This window comes from Saccostrea cucullata, unplaced genomic scaffold (genome assembly GCF_032062105.1).
Source record: "Saccostrea cucullata isolate Sc308-1 unplaced genomic scaffold, CSIRO_AGI_Scuc_v1 ctg758, whole genome shotgun sequence".
In the NCBI taxonomy this organism is placed as follows: Eukaryota; Metazoa; Mollusca; class Bivalvia; order Ostreida; family Ostreidae; genus Saccostrea; species Saccostrea cuccullata.
This window is the reverse complement of record NW_026929349.1, coordinates 1-15,248: the sequence shown is the minus strand read 5'-3', so window position 1 is coordinate 15,248 and position 15,248 is coordinate 1. Positions and strand designations below refer to the sequence as shown.

At 33.7% G+C, this 15,248-nt stretch overlaps 1 protein-coding gene across 1 annotated transcript; it reads right to left on the bottom strand.

The window, feature by feature from the left end:
* Positions 1–7,182: 7,182 nt before the first annotated feature.
* On the bottom strand, positions 7,183–8,944 carry LOC134280562 (uncharacterized). The gene is made up of 4 exons (XM_062763003.1): positions 8,721–8,944; positions 8,318–8,569; positions 7,612–8,191; positions 7,183–7,445 (listed from the first exon to the last, which is right to left on the bottom strand). The coding sequence occupies exons 1-3, from the start codon at positions 8,882–8,884 to the stop codon at positions 7,618–7,620; spliced, it is 990 nt and encodes a 329-aa protein (XP_062618987.1). The 5' UTR covers positions 8,885–8,944; the 3' UTR covers positions 7,183–7,445; positions 7,612–7,617.
* Positions 8,945–15,248: the final 6,304 nt, after the last annotated feature.

Below are 15,248 nucleotides of genomic sequence, written 5' to 3'. Positions count from 1 at the left end.
ATGTGCATATTACCGGGAAATCCCGATTCTTTAATTTTTTTTCCCTGGAATTTCCGCACTTTTCAACTTAGCTTTTTGGCCATACCTTGAATATAGAGATGAACAGTTTGTCAGCGCAACTCCTCTTAAACCGCTGCACAGAATTTCGCTAAAAGTAACACAATGTGTAGATGTGCATATTACCAAGAAATTCCGATTCTGAATTTTTTTTTTGGAATTTCCTCACTTTTCAACTTAGATTTTTCGCCATATCTTAATATAGAGATGAACAGATTGTCAGATTGTCAGCCAAATTCTGCACAGAATTTGCTCAAACTTTGGAGATATTTAGTACACAGTGTTTAATTTGCAAATTACCCGGAAATTCCGATTCCATTATTTTTCTGGAACTTTCTGCGGCACTTTTCAACTTGAATATTTTTGGCCATATCTTGAATATAGAAATGAACAGATTGTCAGCGCAACTTCTCATAAACCGCTGCACAGAATTGCGTCAAACTTTGCAGATATTTAATACACAATGTGTAGATGTGCATATTACCAGGATATTGGGATTCCTTTATTTTTCTCAGCAATTTCAGCACTTCAAGTTTTGTTTTTTTTTTTGGGGGGGGGGGGGCGTTGGATATGAGCAAGCTCACTTTTTATTTCATTTTTAAACTAACCATCAGATATATCTTTTTTGAAATGGTATCCTAATTAAGCTGTCAACTATCATTTGGCAAAGAAAAAAATTCACACATTTTAGTTTTAAAATATGAACATTTTAGTATATCTTTATATGGAGCTCTTACTTCTAATTAAAGAAATCAATATAGTCTGTAAATGCTTGGCCACAATTAATGGCCTCTTAAACTTCTTAAGTTCAAGAAGTTTTTGATTTATTGAAATTTAGAATTTTGATTCAAATTTCAAATAATTAAAACACTTTTAATTTTAGAATTTTACTTCAAATATCCAAACTAGCTCTCAATTTCCAAACCTTATTTGAATTTTAAACTTTGCCTGTTTCAATTTAATTCAATATTCTAAATAAATAAAAAAGTTTAGCTGCATTGATGTAGCTTTCTCCGATTTTCATCATATCTTATATTTTCTGGAGTAGGCCTCTCCGAAAAAAAGGAGGAGGCTACATTATTGCAGCAAAACAAAACTCTTTTGCGTGAACAAAAGCGTTTGTGACATGGTTTTAAAAAATTCAAACCGGGTTTGGCATTTTTGATAATTTGGATATTTGAAGTAGTTCTAATTCTAAAAAAAAACTCTCAAAATGTAAAAAGTTTTATTTATTTAAAATTTGACTGTTTGAATCAAAGTGTGAAAGTGATAAATGGAGTATTTTTGATAAGTTCAGACTAACTAAAACTAGATATAATATAGAGATGGTGGCCATCTCAAAGGGCCCTGCTTTCAACAATGAACATGAAAATGTAAGGTAGTTTAAAAGTGTTTATTTTGAAGAGGAACATTTGTGTAATACAGTAAAATACAGTAAAATAATACAGTAAAAGTCATTTAGTACAACTTCAAGGATATTGCGAATTTACAGATATATATGGAAGTTATCTTGTATCCCCAGTTATATAAATTTACTGGAATTAAAGGGAAAAAATTATGCACCAAACAAAGATTCTAAACAGAAAGGGTAATTGTGACCATGACCTAGAAACTTTGACGAAGGTCACTGCACATCCATTGACCAGTGGAACTCTGTGAGTGAAGTAATAGCCAGTTTGGGCCAAGGAGAGAGATTAGCTCCGAACAAGGATTTTTATAAAATTCTGCTATGACCTTGACCTTTGACCTAGAAACATGGTTCAAGGTCACTGCACAGCGGTTACCCAAAGGCACTCTGCGGGTGAAGTATGAGCCACATTGGGCCAAGGAGAGAGAAGATATGCTCTGGACAAGGATTTTACATATAAGTCTGCTATGACCTTGACCTTTGACCTAGAAACATGGTTCAAGGTCACTGCACAGCGGTTACCCAAAGGCACTCTGCGGGTGAAGTATGAGCCAGATTGGGCCAAGGAGAGAGAAGATATGCTCCAGACAAGAGATCTCGGACGGACGGACAGCCGGACGGACGGACAGACTGATCACTATAGAGCGCCCACCAAGCGGGGCCCTAATTAAAAAGATCTTTCGATTTGTTTGTTTGTTTTTTTTTTACGTACGCTTCATATTAAGATAGGACTTTCCTCAATTGCGCTTGTTTCATAGATAGCACAGATTTAAAACATTAACCATTTCATTTCCAACTAGGATCAAAATAAGTCGGAAATAAATATCAGATACAGTTTAAAGTCAATTTAATTAATAGAAACGTGGGGATAATTAAGTGTGCAAAATAAATTAATTGAACATAAATACCAAATATCATGTAAATCTACGCTTAATCTCGTATTTTTGTTTTTTAGCTCAGATACGCCATATATAGCTTAAATATTTAAATTTAAACTTTAGATTGTGAAGTGTAAACTTAGACTTGACAAGCAATAAAAAATTATTTAAGAAAATTAAAATTGTACCAACTTTTTCCCAAATTTTTATTTCCCAGCTGGGCCTACTCTGTCAACAATTTTTTAAATAAACTAACAGACTGGCAGCTATCAAGGATGGGGCCCAGACTAAGTCCCATTACAAGCATAACATATTGTAAATAAACAGCATTTCTCACATTTTTTAACAAACAAGTTGAAGAAACAAGAATATCAGCAGTCTCATTTCAAGTTCTCAATTCTTTATTTCTATAGTCAATATAATGATCTTGTCAGCAAATACAATTCAATTATCATTAAGTCGAATGCTGACTGAAGTTTTTCATACATTTTAATCGTTAGACAAGAAAGTGATTTCTGAAGATATAATTGCACTATGAATTACACTGTTGTCATGTAAATAGCAAAAAGGAATAACCACTCTCAATAGAGAACAAAATTCTCTCAAAGTTAGAGGTCCGCTAAGAGGGCATGTAGCTTTTTTTTTTGGGGGGGGGGGGCCGAGGATGCTTCGTCTTGAGTTTCATCTTTCACCTGGCCCAGTTGTTCTTGAGAAGAAAGTTTTTAAAGATTTTTCCAATGTTTCCCTATATTAAACTTTGATCCCACATTTTGGTCCTATCCTACTCCTGGGGATCATGATTTGAACAAACTTGAATCTACACTAACTGAGGATGCTTTCACTTGAGTCTCATCTTTCCCAGCCCTGTGGTTCTCGAGAAGATTTTTAAAAGATGCCATTATTTCATCACAAATACGTCCCATTTCCACTGTTTTTTAACACTGAGATATATATATATATATATATATATATATATATATATATATATCCAAAAATGAAAGAAATATCACAGTGTCCGGTAATTAATATTAGAAAAAAATTGACAAGGCAACTATGTTAGTAAAACGTAAGCATTGTGACGTCATTGAATTGTTGTTGACGTTATCAACAGGTAACGTTATTACGTCACATTTTTGAATTGTTTTCAAATGTAAAACGTCTGAAGAAATAATGAAGAAAGCGCTTACGTTTTACTAACATAGTTGCCTTGTCAATTTTTTTCTAATATATATATATATATATATATATATATATATATATATATATATATATATATATATATATTATACAGTTATTGACTGGGTATGAGGGCAACATATGATTTGTTGGACCTGAAGGTGAAAATGTTGCCCGAGGCCGCAGGCCAAGGGCAACATTTTCATCTTCAGGTCCAACAAATCATATGTTGCCCGAATCCCAGTCTATAACTGTTTTGTTATACCCTTCACTGCTCACTTAAGATTGATCAATTTTATCAATACACGCTTTACTATCAATTATTTTATATGGAAAATTATGGCTTCTTCAGTAAATATAAAACATCAAGCTGAGAAAGAACAAAATCAATTATAAATCTATTATATCACAAAAATTATACATCACAAAACATACTCTTCCCTTTTACCTTACCTTGCTGTTAGCAACAACTCTTTTAAAATAGCTCCTAACTTCGGCTATTTTCGCGTCGCCGATATTGAACGATGATTATTAATTGTGACGTAACAGACAAGTGACGTTGCGGTCTAACAATTCTTATGTAAGACCGGTCAATAGTGAAATTGTTAGACCGACGTAATAAACATTTCTTTTGTTGGACTTTTTATTAGTAATAAATATATAGAAGGATATTTATAAGGGTATAACAAATATATATATATATATATATATATATATATATATATATATATATATTCAAAAAATTATTTTTCCTTGGTATAGGGATAAAATAAAATCCAAATTCAAATGATAAACTCAAACTTTTATCTAAAGCGCTTTCGCCCCATGCGGGCTCATCAGTAGATTTGAAATTGTAAACAAGTTACATTATGACGTCATTCTCGTGACGTTATGTAGGCAACGTTATACATAATGATTGTGACGTAATAATAATCACAGTTCAATGAGGCGCACAGATAAAGTTTTACAGTTCATCTGATCAAAGTTAAGCGCCTATTATAAATGTACAATAATGGAGACATTTTATATAAAATGTACATAATAAAATAATTTGATATAAATTCCTTTTAGCAGTTCAATTTTGGTTTAAACAGATTTATAAAATATTGTTCTTTGGCTTTCCGTAATTGTTCATTTTCCTCTTTTATTTTGTAAAAAGGAAATATATAAAAATGTCCTTTGCCACAAGAATCAAAGTGTTCACTACATTGCGTGTTTCGTATGGTCGGATCCTTAATCTGTTGTTTGTGCACGCGAACACGATCGGCTAATTTGGTTCCGGTTTGTCCTATATAATTTTCCTCACATGTAGGACACGTCATACAGTATATAAGGTTTTTAGATTTACACGTCATAGAAGATTTAACGTCAAACTTCATTCCGTTTTTAAAAATAATGGTTTGGCCGGTTTTTAAAAATTGACAGGTTCCGCATCGTGGATCCTCGCACTTAGAAACCATCGGTTTCTCGGGGTTCGATGTAAATTTGGCAGTGGTAAGAATCTTTTTCAAATTGGGAGGTTGACGCCTGCTGTGTAGTATATCCTCTGGTTTAATAAGGTCCCTTAATGTTTCTGATTGTTGAATAATAGGGAAAAATTGTTTGGCAGTTTTAAAGATGTTGTGATTTCTTGGGTTGTGGGTTAGAACAAAAGGGATATATACATACATATACATATACATAAAATAGCTAATGAAGAAAAAAGCGGAGGGGTGGGGGGTGGGGGGGGGGTGGGAGGGGGTCAGTGAGGGAGGAAGACCCGTAGAGAAACCCATGTGTCCGAATGGGCAACCCCATACCCTGATATAATTTGGATATTTAAAATGATTTTTGATTTTAAAAATGTGTAGCAAAAACATTGCTAGCTTGAATGTGTTTTAATCAGTGCTTTGAAATGATCTGAACTGTGTGCTGCTTCAGAGATAAGCACTTCAAACTTTCTTGATTCTAAATTTTCTGTAAAATAAATGGGGTTCCTAAATTCCTTCCATTGTTTTGTACACACTAGTGTTGACCAAAAGAAGGATTCAAGATCAAATAATCTCACTCTTCCTGAAATAACAGAATAATAAAATGAATTTTTGTGATTGATTCTATATTGTTTAACGTCCCTCTTGAGAATTTTTCACTTATATGGAGACGTCACTGTATGCCGGTGAAGGGCTTCAAATTTTGACCTTTACTCGGCACTCAGGGCCATTGAGCAGTGAGGGATCTTTATCGTGCCAACGCCTGCCGCTGACACGGGGCTTCGGTTTTTAAGGTTTCATTCGAAGGACCCACAACTCTCACTTCAAAGTGACGAGCGCATGGCGAAGGAACAGTTGCTACCCATTTTAACGACTAGGTCGGTCGCGGCCGAGATGCGAACTCACGACCTCCCGATCACGGAGTGAGCACTCTACCTACTGCGCTAAGCCCACTAACCATGAGTTTACCACCTGCAAACCAAAAAAGAAAAAGAAAGGGGAAGAAAAAAAAGGAAAAAAGAGAGAGGGAAGGAGGAGAAAAAAAGGAAAGGGGTACACCCGTCGACCAATATGCAGGATAGACTTATCAAGTTTAACTTCATATGGAAATAAAATAAAGCATACATGATAATTATTTGCTAAAAATTAAGAAAATTGAAGTTTTATCCAGTTTTCTACCAAGTTGCGGCTTTTGCCAAGATTCGAACTTGGACCTCCTTCTGTCTAAAGAAAGTATTCTACCATTGAACTACAAAAGCTTTGTGCAACTATAGTATTTCTTGATCAAAAACTCCAATATGTATACTTTTTTCTTCAATGAAGTTGTTGTTTAAATCAAAAGTGCATTCTAAAAATTTTTCCTCTGCTTTTGCAAGGGCTTGGAACCTTCTAATGTGGCCAACACATTAGGCAGCATTAAAAATTTTTAGTTGTTTGAAGTTTATGGCCAAAAATGGGTCCCAAATTTTATCGTAACCTTTTTAAGTTGAGAGGATTTCTTTTTTAAGAAAGAAAACATTACATGTATTTGTAGTTAATTATCATGATTATTATATTAAATTGATATTAAAAATTTAATTTATATAAACAATGATCTGTACCAAAATCTTTTATAAATTGAAACTTAAGATATAAAACTTTTACTTTAATAATTCACAATATGGCAAATTTAAAAAAAATTCTTAAAAGAAGTGTTAAAATATGTATCAAAAATTCTATTTAGAGTGACTTTTTGGTACTTGAATTTAAATGTAATTGAACAATAAGACACTCAATCCTATGAAACTTTGTTAAAATGCTCATTATTTTCATTCTTACTACTTTTACAATAGTTTTTCTGCCAAACTACACTTTTACCATTTATAGCTACTTTACAGTCTTTACTACTTGTACTTTCCAAGTATTTTAACATGTTTCACACAATTACCCAAATTTGTTGTGACCCTTGATGAAATCGAAATTAAAGACTCTTTGTTCATTACAAGTTTTACAATATGGTAAATTCAAAAGTTAGTCTAAAAATTATGTTGTTTGAAATTCAAAATATGGTAAATAATAGAAGCAAAGAAAAAACAGCTTGGGGCCCATGTTTGGCCATAAGTTAAATATTACCTGTCCTTTGTGAATCCAAAGTATTTTGCAGGAAGTCCCGAATAACAAGGGGTAGTCCAAATCATTATAGGTTGAAAAAAAAACTTCCTTATGGTAACCAAATGTAGATCCTTTTTGTATATCCTCAGAATTGAAAGTATATGTCCAAAAATAATGTAAAGTGAAACCATGTTAAACTTTAACCAAATTTACCATTTATGTTAAGTCCAGGAATTCCCAAGAATTTATGAAGCACAAGTCCAAAATAGTCCAAATCATCATGAGTTTAAGTTGGGATACTACTTTTGGCCACCAAATGTAAATCCTTTCTGCGATACATGTATTTCTGTCCAATGTTGTTCTTTACTGTAAGTTCAAAATAGTTCATATCATTTTAAATTGCAAATTGAGATGAAATTTTCAACCACCTATCATACACTATAAATATGATTCTTTTTCACTTAAATTTCCAAAATACAAAAAGGAAGGAATAGAAAAGTGCAAATATTCTTTTTACATTAAAAAAACCTACTCATATTCAGGTCTTCTTCTTTCTTGCTGCTCCACTCTTCTGCAACTTTTCTCTCCAATCTTTAAAAGACACTTCATCCTTCTTGGCACAGTATCGGTACCCCATGTACTGCTGATGGTTTGGCAGGGTCCTGTCTTCACCACATTTTCCACACTTGACTGCAGTGGTTGTTCTTACATACTTCCTCTTTGGCCTTCCTAGCTCTTCCTGCTCCTGTTTCCTTTTCCTGTACTGCTCTGTAGAGTATGGAATATGGCTGGATGGAAGCAAAACTGTAGAGTTACCACTATGGATCACCAACTGAAAGGTGATCCCAGGGTTGCTAGGAGTAGGATGAGGGAGAATAGGAGCCACTGAAGGAGTGAATGTGGAAGCTGGTTTCCTTGGTCTGCTCTTCAATTTAGCCATGCCAATTGTTGAAGGTGGGTCATGGAATGAGAATGGTTCTGTACTGCCTGAAGGTAGAGACATGGGTTTAGAAACTGCCTCTGGTGCCCTAGCAACAGTCATAGTAGGTGTAGGCAGCACAAGTCCCTGGAGAAGGACCTTCTTGTCTTGTTCCTTACTCTTCTCATTGAACCTGGAAAAATATAAATTTTGCATTCAAGTGCCACAAATTGAATATGTTTTAAATTCAATGTTAATGTATTTCTCTAACTTATGATTCACTTCTGTTAGTGTATTGAAAAGAAAGACCCCAACTTACCACTGCTGAAGTGTCTTTTTGTTAAGGAGAGGAAGCTGGATATCTGTTGACTCCATTGCTAGGTGGTTATTCAAAATGGTCTTCCTAATGTTGTGGTAGGCCCCAAGGACTGCATTCCATTTTGTGAAAACCACCTTGCCATCTCTTCTCTGGTCACTTGGGTAAATCTGGAGCAATTTTTCCACAGTTGCCTCAGTGTAGCGATTGCAGTTTGGCCACTGGGCAGGACTTTGATTTGGGCCCAGAATCACCCTTAAAAGAATTCATTGTTTAGTACACACAGACCAGGTGCATTTAATAAAAGTTTACATAATTGCCTTATTTTTTTTAATTACAAGTTCTAATGTATCAACACACTATATAAATGAAGGTACAGATATCTTAATAAATGTGTGATTTTTACCTCTCAATACTCTTTACTCCTGGAGCAACTTTCTTCTGTTTGTGTCTGAATCTTCCCTGTACTGGATCTTTAGAGAACCGAGGTGGGAAAACTGTCCTCTTCCTGTCATACTCCGAAAGTGCTGACCACAGTTCTTTCAGTTGCTGAACTTGTGCTGTGGTCATTGTGGCCTTGTCTCTTAGTGTCACCAAAAAGTCGGCCAACGCAAGCACTTTTGTGTATCCAGGAATTGTTGTTGATATTCGAATATTCGGCCCCATTTTGCTGTAAAATATATATGTTCCTCTCCTGTCAAAATATGTTTTATGTTATTGTTTTGGAATAAAATTTCAGGCAGAGTTTTGTAAATGCAAAGTAATTATATTTTTAAAATTTTACAGAATAAATTAAAAGTATACATCCAAAATGTAATAAAAATTGTTTTTGAAAATTCAGAAGATTCTTAAGTATGTTCTAGATAAATTGATCTTCTTACCAAAGTCTACACAAATTACTCCTACAAATTTAATATATCACGCTAAACAAATATCTGCTGAAGAAAAATTAAAAATTCAAATAAATAAAATTTTAGCCAATTAATGTCCTGATATATTTTTAATATATAATATACAGAACACAAGTCTGTGTCTTACAACAATACAAGCTGATTGTAAGTACTCAGCACTGTTATAATAACACTAATTGCATGATCAAAGAATAATATTTTATAATAGTTACACTTTTCACACACACATCAAATTTTATTCCTAGATTCAATTTCAAATAAAACTTGAGTCTCTCACTATTGAATGTATGTATACTTAAAAACTGAATATTCGACATATATTTTTACTAAAATGAGGAAAATAAATCCAAGTAGGTTTCACTTAAAACAAATAGTTTTAATATTCATATATATATATGTAATGAAGGAAACATGTGCCTTTTGATTATATGACTGAGATGAATTTAATAAAGTTTTAAAAACATTAACCTCATCAGATCCAGGTTCTTCATGTGAGTCTCTCTCAGGCAGGGGGATGGTAGGAACATCAACTAAAATGAGAGGAAAAAATAAATACAAGTAGGTTTCACTTAAAACATATAGGTTAAATATTCAAATACACTTGTCACACTATGAATTAAATATTTAAATATAAGATACTAAACAGTTATTGAAAGAAGATAAATCTTATTTGAATAAATTTTAAATTTCAAACAAGATATCAGAGCAATTTCAACATACTCGTACCTTCATCTTTCTGCACCATCAACCAAACGAACGGTATGAATTTTTGTGTGTGCATTTTTGCGCATCTATATAAATAAATTATATTTCTACAAGAAAAATGCTACAAGTATAACTATCTTTTTTATGTTGCTCATGCAGCTAGCTTGGAGAAGAACTCAGGTTAAGATTTAGAAGGGGGATGGGGTATATTCCACTTTTTATTTTAATTAAAATTTTTTACTTGTATGTAATTTAACTAAGTGTCCACAACTACATGGTAAATAAATTTAACATCATTGCTAAATTTTAAAACCACTGGATTTTTACTGAAAGTGAAGAAGCACTTGGTAAAAGCTTATTGCTTACAAATTAACAATTAGATACCTCGGACCTGCTCTAAACATGTTTCGGCAATGAATTATCTGACGTATTTAACATCAAACCCTTAGTGGTAATTGAAAACCCGTACGAAATTTAAGTCACGTATTTTTAAAAAAATCCAGGCGTATTTTAATCTAAAAATCCTTGTGGAAATCTCTATTGAAATGAATATATAAAACCAGGCGTATAATGTAAAATACAGGCGTACACGAGGCGTAATCCTCACGTATTTTTGGCCGAAATATGCAAATGAGTACGCCTGGAAATTCAAAATACGTCTAGAAATTTTAAAAATAGAAGTACGCCTAGATTTCAAGCATACCCTTAAAAATACGCCTGCAAAATAAATACGCCCGTATAAAAGAATACGCCCGTACAAAAAAATACGCCTGCTTTAAATAGATTTGAATTAAATATTAATTATATTACAGCAATGGGAGCTACAACTATAGCATGAATATAAATGTACAATCAACTTTAGTACAAAGATTTTTGACTAGACATATGCTAAAAAAGATTAGACAAATTAAGCTAAGCATACATCACTTTTATTTTCTTAATATTTTTCAGTGTGATAAAATGTAAATGAGATTCATTAGTAATTAAAGGATTGTCATTAAAATTTAAAATCATAATCTTACATTTACTTTTTCAAAGCACAGTTACATGTTAGAATATATTAACCGTTTCACAGCATTTTAACATCCAAGGCTGAGTTTTATAATAAACAGTTGAAACATTCCAATAATCACAGTGAATCACAGTTTTGAGAATCATGCCGAGTACTCCTGCCATTCTTTTTACTCCTAAATTGGCATAAAAGATGCAAATCACGAGCAATTCTGTCATTCACGTTTCACATCACATTTCCCAATCACATTTTCATAGATTGAAATATTCACAAAAAGAAGTTTGAATGCTTTATAACTGGCATTGCAAACAGTCATCTTCTTCCTGATGCAATCTTCCAATGGCTACAGTTCACTGGCATTATTGCATTTATGGAAAGCTATGCTGCTGGTCAACTCTTAATACTGCAAGATCTTTTCTCCTCCTCTTATGACCATTTCATCATTCAATCAATTTTCCAACTGTGATAAGGATTTAGATGTAAATCATTTTCTGGAAAAAGAATAATTTATGTAATTCAAAATACTACTGACCCAATTTTCAATCATTAACATCTGGCTCTGCAAATCAAAAGCAAATGCAGCTGTCTTTTTATTTTCATAGATAAAAAAGTTTCAATGTTAAGCTATGTTTTCAAAATATTTACCTCTTCTACACCATCTGTGCTTTGTTGTGGCTTTCTCTAATCTCATTGTTCTTGGCATGACCTGCCTGGTGGTTTAAAATTGGCGCAAATACTTGGATGCAGATGCTGTTATTTACAACCCCCTAGTTAGCTAAACTCTTTTATGACTTCTGGAAGTTCTACTCAGTACAATTTGTAATTTTGAAGAAAAATGCTGTTTTGTTTACAGCTAGAACATAAAAATAAAATTTCATCAATGTATAAACAAGGTGTATTCATTATATGAATTAAAAAGATACTGGGGTGGGAAATAGAACTGCTGTACACAAACCGGATATAAATTGATAAGCCGTTCTTAGGTTTACAACATCACAGATAAGTCGTTCCTAAACATGCTCAACACATCTGTAAGTGAATTAGCACAATCCCAGCAGGTTAGGCTAGGGAAGTGAAAGTTGATGGTAATGTAACAGAGTATCTACCCGTACGAACAGTCCGGGCGGCTTAGACACGGCTCAGGCACGGATTCCGTCTCCAAAAACCCGTGCTTTAGCATTCCGTGCTCCTATGTAAAGTATGTATGGAAAGCCGTGCCTAAAAGTGGTCGAGGCACGGACACGGCACGGGATATTGGCCGAAATATTTAAATGAGATCACACGGTTTTACAAAACCCGTGTCAGAAAGCCGTGCTAGTTTCCATATATGGACTCACGGATTCTGTAAACCCGTGTCTGAAACCCGTGTCCTTTTCCATATATGGAGACACGGGTTTTAGGAAACCCGTGTCAAAAAAAACGTGTCGTATACCATATAAGGAGTCACGGGATCTGTGCATTTGTTTAGATCTAGGTCATGGCCTTTAGAGACTGTGGATGCCAAAATGGTGACTGAAACCAAATTAACTTCACATTGCTCTACATTATTTGCTTAGTTTTAGAATTTCAAAAGTTAAAAATCTTACATGAATGTGTCCATTTACTTTCTGTTAAAGATTAACTTTATCAGTTACAATCCATGCTAGTTTTTAATAAGATTTTAATGATAATGTACAATATTCAATTATAATTTAATCTACTAGCTAAATTTGCACAATCTGAGAAAGAATTTAATTTAAATAAAACTTTCACTAGCACAGTGATGTCACATAAAATATATACTATAAAGGATTAGTGAAAGTCCAACTAAAGTCATTCAAATAAACCTAAACTATTTCATCATGTTCATTGTTAACATCGCAGTACAGGAAGATCATGAAAATTGAAAAATTGACTTATTTATTCTAGATTACACTTACTGCATTTAGTTCAAAAGTGAATAAATTATCCCAGACTGACATAAATACAATTCCAACTGACATCTATTAGTTAAATATCCTTTAAATAGAGCAAAAAGACACATTGACTTAGCTCATGACCATGAATCCCTCCAATTTAAAATTCAAATAAAGGAAGTTATGATTGAGCATGCTCAGTAAAAAGCCGTGAGATATAAATAAATAGTTTGAACCAAAACCCGCCTTAGTTAAAAACCGTCTCCCTGGGACACGGATTCCGTGCCTCCACACAGGTTTCTGCGCGTGAGGATTCCTCACTTTCAGACACGGAAGCCGTGTCCGTGTCTTGGACATGCAGAACCCGTGCGGCTTTTTAAAAACCCGTGCGGATTCCGTGTCTTAGCCGTGCCCAAGCCGTGCCTATTCTGCCTCGAACTTTCGTACGGGTAAAGAGTACCAAATATAAATCATTTTATAAGAAAAACATTTAATGGTAATAACATGTATGTTTATAGCCTGACTAAACAATTAATCATGAAGTTCAAAGAATATACTATCTACTTTACAGTTATAGAAATCATTTGTGTTAAGAAAAATAATATCAATTTTTAAAAAAAATGGGAATGACAAAATTTTAGGTCCATGGGATAATGTTCTAAAAAAAAAGTTCCAAAAGAAAAAATCAGTTTAATATATGAAAAATAATTGCTTTGATATTTAATGCAACAAACTAAATGCAATATTTTTAAATGTATACAATCATGCAATACTTTGGGTTTTTTTTTGGTTTAAGTTATATAATATAATAAAAATGTTTCTTATGCAACTCAATACTTTAAAAAAAAGAGAATGAGTTGACTAAGTTTTTTTGGCTAAGTTGAAAAATCCACCCGAATTTTAAAAAATACGCCTTTTGAAATTTTCTAAGTTTTAATTTCCATGTGCCAAAGAGACTAAGTAGAAAATACGCCCGGATTTAGAATTTACGCCTGGAAAAAAGGAGACGTATTTCTGGCAAAAATACGTGTACGCCTGAAAATGAACCGTATTTTTAAGAATACGTCTCTTGTACGCCAGGATTTGCAAAAAATCCAGGCGTAATACGTCTCTGAATTTCGTACGGGAAAGCCAGGGACATATAGGTCCCTGGAAAAGCCTAATAAATTTAGTGACAGGCACTGATGCCCAGAATCTCTCTCAAAGTACGTACGCCTCAGTTATATTCCCCTGCTGATAATTATTCCAGGCAAAAATCATCTGGGGTCTTATATGTCACTTCCAGAAGTAAACCTTTTCATACACGTTTGCGCAGAGATGAGGTCTTGGTGGGGAGTTTTGCAGCAACATACTTAACATGATCCAGTTTTGTTTTGTTTTTTGCAAAATACAACAAAACACATTAGACACATGCTTAATACTCATATTAATAACAACTAAAACTAATAATAACAATTATACATTAATCAATAATGAACATGCAGTTGAATGTATCATTGAACATTTTTACCCCAAGATCCATTGTAAACCAAGGCACATGTCTTATATTACATTTATTTGAAATACAGCCACTTTGCATTAATTATTCAGACCATGCTCACATGCTCTTAAGCTTACAGGAATAATTGCCATTAGTGCTGTAGTTGAAGAATCTTTTAAGTAAAAAAAGACAAATTTTTAAAAATATTATTAAATGAAATTTGGTACAAAGTTTTATCTACCACTACAAAAAAAATGACTAATACATGTAACAGTTTTCTTTCCAAGATGATTGATTGTTTTATTACTGTATACAGGGTTATTTTCGCCCCATTTAATTTACGTCCTTTCACACTTGCAAACAATTTTGCCCCATTTTGAATTCGCCCAATCATAGTTTTATTAAAGAAATTATACTGTATAATTTCATTTCGCCCCATTTTAAATTCGCCCAAATGAGGTAAGGGCGAAAGGGGCGAAAATAAAATGGGGGCGAAAATTTCCCTGTATACAGTATTTAATGTCCCTCTAGAGAATTTTTCACTCATATGGAGATACCACCACTTGCTGTTGGAGATTAAGCTGCAAATTTTGTACTAAACTCATTAATCAGGGCCAATGAGCAAGGAGGGATCTTTTTCATGCCAGCACCTACTGCGGCACGGGACCTTGGTTTATATGGTCTCATCCAAAGGACTGGTCTCCATGTGCCACATTGGGATTTGAACTCCCGATATAAGGATCAACTCCTTGATTTGTGATTTTAACCACTGTGCCACGTGGGCAACTCTCTGAGGTGAGGTGCTAGCCAAGACTTTTGAGACACCCTTGCGAACTTAGCCTGGGACAAAAAGTGCCCAGTATCCGTCTGCTTCCACGTGGAGGCATCGCGTAGGACTTGTTGTGGAGAGGCTATGTACTGGCAGGGGAAG